Source organism: Rutidosis leptorrhynchoides, chromosome 3, assembly GCF_046630445.1.
Source record: "Rutidosis leptorrhynchoides isolate AG116_Rl617_1_P2 chromosome 3, CSIRO_AGI_Rlap_v1, whole genome shotgun sequence".
NCBI classification, from domain to species: domain Eukaryota; kingdom Viridiplantae; phylum Streptophyta; class Magnoliopsida; order Asterales; family Asteraceae; genus Rutidosis; species Rutidosis leptorrhynchoides.
This window is the reverse complement of record NC_092335.1, coordinates 462,728,842-462,740,925: the sequence shown is the minus strand read 5'-3', so window position 1 is coordinate 462,740,925 and position 12,084 is coordinate 462,728,842. Positions and strand designations below refer to the sequence as shown.

The following is a 12,084-nucleotide window of genomic DNA, read 5'->3' as shown; positions in this document are numbered from 1 at the left end:
GAACAGACACCCTAATTGACGCGAACTCTAAAGATAGATCTATCGGGCCCAACAAGCCCCATCCAAAGTATCGGATGCTTTAGTACTTTGAAATATATATCATGTCCGAAGGAGGATCCCAAAATGATAGGGGATATTCTATATGCGTATTGTGAATGTCGGTTACCAGGTGTTCAATCCATATGAATGATTATTTTTTGTCTCTATGCATGGGACGTATATTTATGAGAACTAGAAATGAAATTCTTGTGGTCTATTAAAATGATGGAAATAAATGATTATGATAAACTAATGAACTCACCAACCTTTTGGTTGACACTTTAAAGCATGTTTATTCTCAGGTGTTAAAGAAATCTTCCACTGTGCATTTGCTCATTTTAAAGATATTACTTGGAGTCTTTCATAGCATATTTCGAAGAACGTTGCATTCGAGTCATTGAGTTCATCAAAGATTATTATTAAATCAATTTATAGTTGGATAGTGGATATTATGAAATGGTATGCATGCCTGTCAATTTTTGATGTAAAGAAAGATTGTCTTTTAAAAACGAATGCAATGTTTGTAAAATGTATCATATAGAGGTCAAATACCTCGCAATGTAATCAACTATTGTGAATCGTTTATAATGTATATGAACGGGTCCTTTCACTATGATGTACATCCTTCGTTAACGACTTAACCATTGTTAACTACAATCTCTATTTCAACCCAATGAATTCCATTTCATAATAAACCAAGTGTATTAATCAATTACATAATTGATTTTACATTTTCAATTTCGATATACTCGAAACTTTCCAGAAAACATCATCTGTACCTTGTAAGGTTCACAAAGATTCCACAAGCATCAATATCCTTCATCGAGAAATAAGAATAAATAATGGAGTATCGATTACATTAGCGAAATACTCCGCAAAGATTATGTAAACTTTAATGTTTTAGAGATTAATCATTTCTAAGTCAAGTCGAAAATCAAATGAGCTTAATATGATATTAACTCATTAAATCTGTATTAGATTTGGAAAAAAAAATATACATACATATATTTTCATAAAGACGGTAATAAATTTTTTTTTTTTTTTTTTTTTTGGTACAAAGTATTAATTGTGAAATCTTTAACGAGTAGGTACTACTCGAGAAATATTTAAGTTCACAATTAATATGTTACACTGTACATTCTTCAATTTTGATTCAAAAATCATTAACTATACTCACTATCTTCACAATGATACATAATTATTTCATAAAAATTCAATCACATATTCTGATATCGACGGATCAGAATCCAAGCCATAACTCTGAACCGGTGACATCATTCTTAGATCTCTACATCTTTTTAACTTCAAAACTATGCAAGATCCTTTAGCATTATTTTTACCGAAAATAACCTTGCAATTCCTTTTCAAAGTATCCAGTATTATCAACCATTCAACCAGTCAACGACGACCTTTCAGACTTGTAATTTTGGCATATACGTTTTCGTTACTGGGGAACCTTTCATGTTCCACCACATTAGCAGTAAATTTACCAACAACTTCATTGATCTTTGACCTTCCAAAAAAATCCTTATACTCATTGAAACTGTATCATGTACTCATCCACATCTTGTAACGGCAATTGCCATACCAACTATCGGAAATTAGCAATCAGTATTTTGAAATCTTGTAGCACGTCTAGGCCAACAGTTATATGTGTACATATAACGTCTACCTCCTGGACTTACATACTTCGAATGTGAAGTTTCCGAAAAACACCCCAAACTACGAAACTAGTTTTCCGAATTTTGGAAAAATGTTGATGAAGTAGCAAAAACTATAAATGACCTTAACAGTAAAAAGTTTGATGATAAAGGATAGTGTGCTGGCAAAGCTCAGAAAAAGAGAAAGTTTGGAACTGGAAAACGGATTGAGCAAAGTATGAAAGAGGCTGTGGATAAATCACAAGGATGAAATCTGTCTTCAAAGAATCCAAATGATTCAGTATCTGCTGAAGCCATTAACGAATACCTTGCTTCCGAATCTAAACCCTTGCGGACAATATTCTTCATCATCCTCTGATATTAGAAATTAGATATCATCGTATCTTTCATTATAAATATCCTCCATATTTCTGGAGATAATTCCATAATCATTCTTATCGGAAATCAATTTTCTCCTTACGATATCTGTGTTACACCATAAAAGAAACTATTTTAGTTTCTAAATTCTGAAACTTTCAAGTTTAAAATATAAATGTTTTGAAGTAATGTTGGAAATTGAAGTATGGTTTAGTATAATATAATGACACTTGATCAACGTAATTATATTACAGTAAGTCATGCTGAGTTTTTAATGGAACGTGATAAAGGTTCCCAGATCACACCCTCATCATAAACCATGTTACATAACTCTTTCATTTTATATAATCTCTAAATATATCAAGAAAATATATTTTTTGATGATTCGGTCTTTTCCAGATATTCTGGTAATTTGACAAGTCAGATTGTGCCATTACCGTTTCTTTCTTAGAACATTAATTATGTTTATTCTGAAATTCATACCTACGAATTCTGGACCATTATTCGCTTGACTTAAGGTCGGGAAGAGAAAACGAAAGCATGAAGATCCGAAATATAATGGAGAACATAAAGTCCGATAACAACCCCGAAATTACAAACCGTGTATATCAATGCGTATAGCAATATAAAGACACGGGAGAATGAAAAACACTATAAACCCAAGGTAATAGTAGAAGAAAATAACTTCCTCTGGTGGCAGATGAAAAAGAAGAATGAAGGATACGATAGCCAGGAAAATATCAAGAATCAGAACTGGATTAAGCATTTTCACAATCTATTGGGATGTATGAAATAAGAAAGAAGATTATAGGAGTGTTGAAAATAAATGAAACGGAAGAGGTCAATTTATAGCAAAATATCGGACGCAGCAATAGAGGCAGATTACGCATTTAATCAAAGAAAATCTTAATTTCCATAAATTCCGAAAAATCAAATCTTATTTAAATTATAAAGATTTTCTATTCCTTAAAATCCGGAAATCAATCGTTACTACCTCAAGAGATAAGACGCATCTCTATTCTCCATTTCACTTGATTACGATAACTTCTCTCATACGCTTCGAGTAATTGGATTATTTTATCCATATTATTCAAACATATATAAAACTTTATTATCAACTCATATTCGTCATTAAAACATTTTTATTGTTAGCCATGACGACCTCACTCAAATTTCGGGACGAAATTTCTTTAACGGGTAGGTACTGTGATGACCCAAAAATTTCTGACCAAATTTAAACTTAATCTTTGTATGATTAACATTTCCGACACGATAAGCAAAGTCTGTAAAACTGAATCTCAAAATTTTTGAACTACTTTTATATATTTAAATACCCTTCGGTTATTTTCGACAATTCGCGAACAATTATATGTAAATAGATACATATATACTATAACTTGAAAAGGTAACAATGTATTAATTATTTGATACCGTACATTAAACTTATTGGTTTAAATATCTATTTGAATATATATGATAAGTTGAAATATTTATTATTAAAATTTATTTATAAATAACTTCCAATGTGTATTTAAAAACTGATTTATGTATATTAAAAACATATATACATATATATAATTTCAAGTTATTTAGTAAACGATAGTAACATTTTCAAATTGCTACAGTACCCAAAATGCTACATGGCATATTTTTCAAGGAAACATTGCATTCACCAAATCATCACCGTGTATCTTATTTTGATTGCATTGTCAATGGAAGTATTATTGTAAATTATTATATTACGGTGATTGTCTATATGTAGAAATCATCAGATGTCGAAAACCTTTGATTTAAATATTCATTTATGGTGTGCCTTTTCAAAAGAATGCAATGTTTACAAAATGTATCATATAGAGGTCAAATACCTCGCAATGAAATCGATGAATGACGTGTTTGTCCATATGGATTTGGAGCGATCGTCACAGTTATCTATTCAAAAAGTGAAGCAGAACACGAACAACACCTCCGACTCGTACTTGAACTCTTAAGATAAGAGCAACTCTATGCCAAATTCTCTAAGTGCGAATTTTGGTTAAAGGAAGTTCAATTTCTTGGTCATGTTGTAAGCGATCAAGGTATTAAAGTCGATCCTGCAAAAATCGAAGCCATTAGCAAGTGGGAAACTCCCACTACTCCTACTCATATTCGTCAATTTTTAGGCCTCGCCAGTTACTATCGTAGATTCATCGAAGGTTTCTCTTTGATTGCACGTCCTTTAACCGCGTTAACTCACAAAGGGAAGAAATTCATTTGGGCAGCCAAACAAGAGTCGGCGTTTCAAACCCTAAAGAAAAGGTTAACCACCGCTCCTATCTTATCCCTTCCCGAAGGCAATGAAAATTTTATTGTATATTGCGATGCCTCAAAACATGGTTTTGGGTGTGTATTGATGCAACGAACGAAAGTTATTGCTTATGCCTTTCGACAACTGAAGATTCACGAATGAAACTACATGACACACGATCTCGAACTTGGTGCCGTTGTCTTTGCACTCAAACTGTGGAGACACTATCTTTATGGAACCAAAAGTACCATCTTCACCGACTACAAAAGCCTCCAACACATTTTCGATCAAAAACAACTGAACATGAGACAACGACGGTGGATCAAAACATTGAACGATTACAATTGTGAACTTCGTTACCATCCTGGAAAGGCAAATGTTGTAGCCGATGCCTTGAGCCGAAAGGAAAGAATGGTACCTCTTCGTGTTCGAGCCTTAAACATCACCATCCACACAAATCTCAATAGCCAAATCCGTGTAGCCCAAGATGAGGCTCCCAAGGATGAGAATATTTCTCATGAACGCTTGAACATTCCCGTCTCTCGATTCGAAGTTAAAGAGACTGGGCTCCGATATTTCGTCGGAAGAATTTGGGTGCCTAGTTATGGAGATTTACCAAGCCTTATTCTAGACGAGGCACATAAGTCAAGGTATTCGATTCATCCAGGGGCCGGTAAGATGTACCACGATCTCAAAGAACAATATTGGTTGCCAAACCTTAAAAAGGACATTGCTACTTATGTTGGAAAGTGCTTAACTTGTTCCAAAGTCAAAGCCAAACATCAAAGGCCATCTGGGTTACTTCAACAACCCGAAATCCCGCAATGGAAGTGGAAAAGGATAATGATGGACTTTATCACGAAACTACCAGAAATGGTAGGCGGTTATGAAACCATCTGGGTTAATATTGACCGTCTCACCAAATTCACTCACTTCCTAGCCATGGAAGAAACCGATACAATGGACAAACTTGTACAACTGTACATAAAGGAAATTGTATCCCGTCACGGTGTACCCTTATCGATTATTTTCGACCGAGATGCCCGTTTTGCTTCTAGATTTTGGGGTTCCTTACAAGAAGCCTTGGGAACACGTTTAGACATGAGTACCGCATATCACCCACAAACCGACGGACAAAGCGAAATCATGATTCAAACCTTGGAAGACATGTTACGAGCTTGTGTTATTGACTTCGGAAAAGCTTGGGAAAATCATTTGCCTCTAGCCGAATTCTCTTACAACAATAGTTACCACTCGAGTATTAATGTCGCACCTTTCGAAGCTTTATATAGCCGCAAATGTCGTTCTCCTATTTGTTGGGCCGAAGTAGGTGATAAGAAAATCACCGGACCCGAACTCATCCATGAAACGACCGAGAAGATCGTTCAAATCCAAGAAAGGCTCAAGACGGCCCGTAATCGCCAAAAGAGCTATGCCGACATTAGACGTGAAGATCTAAAATTCTAAGTGGGTGACCGCGTAATGTTAAAAGTCGCACCTTGGAAAGGTGTAATCCATTTCGGAAAGCGTGGAAAGCTAAATCCGCAATATATTGGTCCTTTTGAAATATTGAAGCGTATTGGACCCGTTGCTTACCGTTTGGACCTTCCATCTCAATTAAGTTCTGTTCATCCCACATTTCATTTATCGAATCTGAAGAAATGTCTAGCCGAACCAGAACTTGTCATACCACTCGATGAGCTTACGATTGATGAAAAACTCCACTTCATTGAAGAACCTGTTGAGATCATGGACCGTGAGGTCAAGACCTTGAAGCGCAACAAAATTCCAATCGTCCGAGTCAGTTGGAATGCTAAACGAGGACCCGAGTTTACTTGGGAGCGAGAGGATCAGATGAAGCAGAAATATCCTCACCTCTTCACGAATCTACCGTCTACCTCAGCTTAAAATTTTGGGATGAAATTTTCTCTAACATGTGGGTAATGTAACGACCCGACTTTTTCGACTTATAATTATATTTTATACTTTCACGAAACTGCATATTTGTGCGTACTAAGTTATATTACATTTTGGGATCATAATTCATGTTAATTACTTTCGTTAATATTTTAAAACGTGTTATTAAGTGCTTAATCCCTTAACTTGATCCTCAAATGCTTTTATGACCATTCATGTCACTTGTTGTTTAAAACACGCTATGTACTTGGTACACGTTAAACTTTTTTCATAATTGGAGCGTTATGACTACTTAATCATAATTATTATTTATTAATGATAATTACTTGGCTTGACGGTTTCTTAATTACGCTTAGTGTTTACTAACGCACATTAGTTAGTATTAGTGGGCTTAACACCTTAATGGACTTAGCTTATTAAAGGCCCACCCTACTCAAGATTAATGGACTAGTTTAGTGGGCTAGTTAATGGACTAGTTAGCCTGTTTAATTAAAGACTAACCCATGTAAGTATTAAGACAAAATCCCTCATGCATGCTTATGTACTATACTTACAATATTTAACCTCACATACCTAGTGGCGGATCTTGAACTATAGTACCGAGAGGGCGAAATCGCATAAAAATACACACACACATACACACACACACACACACACACACACACACATATATATATATATATATATAGAGAGAGAGAGAGAGATAGAGATAGAGAGAGAGAGTTCATACATGTACCATTAAGTAAGACAAAAAGTACGTAGACGTTAAAGCAAAAAAAAAAACTACAACTCGACGCGACGACCTTTTAGGTCTTTAAAGTCACTTATGACAGACGCTGAATCAAATCTTTGAGCAATATCTTTTTCTACGTAAACCACCAAGTTAGATGCCAGAAAATCATCAGACATCTTGTTGCGAATTCGATTTTTAAATATTTTCATCACTGAAAATCCCCTCTCAGTCGTAGCAGTTGAAACAGGAAGTGTCAAAATGAGTCTGATCAATCGGTCAATTAAATAATACGGGTCACACTTGTTAGTTTCTACAAGACTCGTGCATAGTTGAGCGATAGTAGAAACATCTTTAAACTTTGGGTTTTCAATCAATTCAATTCTAAAAAGCTCCAAGCGATATCTCAACATATTAATCTCTTGTTCTGTGAAATCTGTTGGATAATATTTCTCAACTAGAAGACAAATCTTATCAATGTCAAACAATTCCATATCTTTTGTAGGCAGTAATAAAGAGCCAAGAGTTAACAATTCCATGGCTTGCTCATTGAACCTACTGTCGAGCTCCTGCAATTGCTTGTCCACAGTGCAAATAAATAAATCTACGCGATAATAATGTTCAACAGTAACCTGATTATCTTGTCGACGAGGACGATATCGGGTAGACTTATAAAGAGCTTTCATATCGGGTATATCTATATGGTGTTTCTCTGAGAACAACGTTACCTTTTCAAATAGCGAATCCCAACCATCATTTCTGAATTCATTAAGGCTTCTCTTTGTTGTTGACACAAGACGGATGGCATTAACAATATCTTGAGTTTTCTTTTGAAGAGCTTGAGACAGAATATCAGCCCTTCTCATTATTTCCTTTACTAAGTGCAAAATAAATACAAACTCAAATGATATGAGATACCTGTAAGCTGTATCAGCTTCAGAACGTTGAGATGAGTACGATCCATCTTCAATAATACTCTTAAGAACTTCACGGGTGGCATTAAACATGTTAAGAAAGTTACAAACAGAATGAAAATGAGAACCCCAACGTGTATCACCAGCTCGTTTTAAAGTCCCAACTTGATGACCTCCCTTACTTGTTTCGATTTCACCTAATTCCAATAAATGTTTAATCTCAATTGACTTAGCTTTTTGTAACACATCGTGGCGCTTACTAGAAGCACAAATGACATTAGTAATGAAAGTCAAATTTGAGAAAAATTGATGAACCGGTATAACTTCTCGTGAAGCAGCAACTAAGGCAAGTTGCAATCTATGTGCAAAACAATGAACATAGTATGCAAAAGGACATTCTTTACGAATAAGCGCTTGTAACCCATTCCACTCCCCTCTCATGTTACTCGCACCATCATAACCTTGGCCACGAATTTTACTAGTATCAAACTCGTAAAGCAAAATTTGTTTCCATAAACATGTCTTAAGGGTTACTGATGAAGTATCGCTAACATGTACAAAATCCAAAAATCGTTCTCTAATTACACCATCATTATCAACAAACCTTATAACTATAGCCATTTGCTCCTTTTTGGACTCATCTCGTGATTCATCAACCATGACACAAAAGTACGAATCACCCACTTCACTGCGAATATGTTTTCGAACCTTCTTTGCAATGATTCCTAAGAGTTCTTTTTGGATCGACGCTGCTATATACTGTGAGTTATATGGGACGTTCTCCAACACAACATTGGCAAGTTCATCATTATATGACGCTAAAAGTTTTAACAATTCAAGAAAATTACCTCTATTCTTTGAGTTTCTAGTTTCATCGTGTCCTCGAAAAGCACATGTGATAGTGCTCCAAATGAACATATATTTAGGCACAATATCCTTCCAATATGTAAAGCTTTTAGTTGCAATTGTTCTATTTTTATGTCATTTATATTATCGTCATTTATCTTTACGCTTTATTTAAAATCGACAAACCGGTCATTAAACGGTAAAAACCTCCTTTTATAATAATATTATTATAGATAATTATATATATTTTTATATAAAAATAGTTAATAAAAATATAGCGTTAAACTCAGCTAGCTCCCTGTGGAATGAACCGGACTTACTAAAAACTACACTACTCTACGATTAGGTACACTGCCTATAAGTGTTGTAGCAAGGTTTAGGTATATCCCATCTATATAAATAAATAAAACTTGTATCATATTACGCCGTATTTCATAGTAAAAATAATACTATTTCGTACTACACCTCGCACACATCAAGTTTTTGGCGCCGCTGCAGGGGAACTCTTAAACGCCGAAGCGAAACGCTATATAAAAAAAAGATTTTTTTTAAGTTTTAATTTCTTTTTGTAAAAATACGTTTTAAATATTAAAAATACAAAAATATAAAAAGAAAAATGAAATATATATATTTTTAAGAGTTTATTTAAAATATATAAAATTGTAAAGTTTTTCTATTTCTATTTTAGTTTTTAAAAATTAAGTTTTTATTTATTTTATATAAATAAATTAAAAACAGAAAAAAAGAAAAAAAAAAGTAATCGGGCCACTACACTGTAGCAGCCCAACATCTGAACTGGATCCGAAGCTCATGCGATCGCATGGATATATAACATACAACTCATACGATCGCATGAGTTGAAAAGAAACCCAGGTATCCTAGTCTGTACGATTAGGGTTTTTATTTAATAATTATTATTATTAATTAATTATAGTTAGGGTTTAATTTAATAATAATTAGTTTAAGTTTTAATTAAATTTGTAATATTTAGTTTAAATTAGTTTTATTAATTATAAATTGATATTTTATAAAATAAATAATATAAAAATAATATTTTTATAAAATTGTATTTTTATAACTTTAAGTTTTTTTTATTTTATATCTTTTTATTAGTTAAGCGTAATTTTATAATTTTTCGTTCGTAATTAGTTTTAATCTAGTATTTTGCCGTAGTTTATTTTTATTTCTAGATTTTTAGGCTTTGCCGTAAAATCTCTTAAGTGCTTTTTCTTTAGACTAAGATTTAGGTGCTTTAGAATTTTGCGACGCCGTTTTAAGTTTTAGTACTTTTTAAGTTATTGCCGTTTTGGATATAGAATTTCTTTAAGCTTTAATACCTTTAGACGTAAGTTTTAATCCTTAGTTTTTAAAACTTTTAAAGTTTCGACGCTGCATTTTATTATTTTTCGACTTTTAATTTTCGACGCTTATTTTTTCGACCTTTTATTTTTCGACGTTTTCCGACGCACTCTTTTTCTTTCTTATTTCTCGACGTTCTAATTTTTAGGACATAGAATTTTCTATTTCTTCTTTAAAATTTCAAAACGAAAAATTATTTTAAGCGGTTAAATTGATAGACATCCAAAATTTTCTGGTTCGTAGTAATAGTTGGATTTGTTAGTGGCGAGTTGTGGGCTTCTGATTTAAAGGGTCCTGGCTACCTGCTGCATCTATTGGCTATTCGAAACGTGGGCAAAATTAGAAAAGTCTATTAATTTGATAACTTATATAATTTTTATCTTTTATAACTAATAGGATATTCAGTGAATGCACCGAGCAAAACGTTCACCACCTTTCATATGTTCACCACCTGTAACTCGATCAAGACATCTAGCCAATATTATCGTCGTTGATTTTTCTTTAGAATCATCATCTAGTCGAACAAGTACTCCAATTCAAATTTCCGATAATCCATTTTTTGAACCCGACCTCACAATTGAAAACCCGGAGGATATTCAAAGAGAATTCCAAGATCTAGAACCACTAATCATTCCTCCTGAACTACAAACCGTTAAATCAGAATCCTCTAGTGATTCGTATTCAACAAATTCAATTATGGAAGTAACAGAACCTCTAAGTATGGAAGACCGAATGAGAGCTACACGCACTGGCCAAGGTCACGCCATTATTAAGCCAGACATTAATGCGCCAGATTATGAAATCAAAGGGCAAATCCTACACATGGTAACTAATCAATGCCAATATAGTGGTACGTCAAAAGAAGATCCAAACGAACATCTTCGAACCTTTAATAGGATTTGTACTCTATTCAAAATCAGAGAAGTTGAGGATGAACAGATTTATCTCATGTTGTTTCCCTGGACTTTAAAGGGAGAAGCCAAAGATTGGTTAGAATCGTTACCTGAAGGGGCGATTGATACATGGGATGTCTTAGTTGAAAAATTTCTTAAACAATTCTTTCTGGCATCTAAAGCCGTGAGACTTCAAGGAGAAATTGTTACGTTCACGCAAAAGCCAAATGAAACATTATATGAGGCGTGGACAATATTTGGAAAGTTGTTGAGAGGATGTCCGCAGCACGGTTTAGATACTTATCAAATAGTACAAATATTCTACCAAGGATGCGACATTGCTACACGAAAAGACATCGACATAACAGCTGGTGGTTCCATTATGAAGAAAACCTCAACCGAAGCTCACAAAATCATTGATAACACAGCCTCCCTCTCGCATGAGTGGCACCAAGAAAAAGATATCTTTCGTTCATCTAAAGCGGCTAGAGCCGATTCTAGCCATGACTTTGATTCCGTTTCCGCAAAAATAGATGCTTTAGAGAGACGAATGAAAAAGATGAATAAAGATATTCACGCAATACGAATCAATTGTGAGCAATGCGGTGGACCACACTTAATGAAAGATTGTCACATTGAGCAAACCATGGAACAACGAGAGAATGTTTCCTACATGAACCAAATGTCGGGAAATAATTATCAGAATAATTATCAACCGCCAAGGCCAAACTTCAATCGAAATCAAAACATACTTTACAATCCAAATGGGCCAAACAATAACTCGTATAACCAACAAGGTCCGAATAACCAACCAACTCAAAACAACACTTTCAATCAACAAAGACCTAGCTTATATAAACCACCACAACAAACCGAAGAGAAAAAGCCAAATCTGGAAGAAATGATGGCAAAGCTAATGGAATCTCAAACACAATTTATTGCAACTCAAACCCAAACGAATGAGAGGTTTGATCAGTCATTAAGAACTCAACAAGCTTCCATTCTAAATCTAGAAAAACACGTAGGTACTCTTGCTAGCATGATGAGTGAGAGGGAACAAGAAAAGCTACCGAGTAATATTGAA

General features: G+C 34.1%; 1 protein-coding gene across 1 annotated transcript; it reads right to left on the bottom strand.

Moving 5' to 3' along the window:
- Positions 1-7,041: 7,041 nt before the first annotated feature.
- LOC139901611 (uncharacterized) lies at positions 7,042-8,820 on the bottom strand. Its single transcript, XM_071884303.1, has one exon. It carries the CDS (start codon positions 8,818-8,820, stop codon positions 7,042-7,044), a length of 1,779 nt encoding a protein of 592 aa, XP_071740404.1.
- Positions 8,821-12,084: the final 3,264 nt, after the last annotated feature.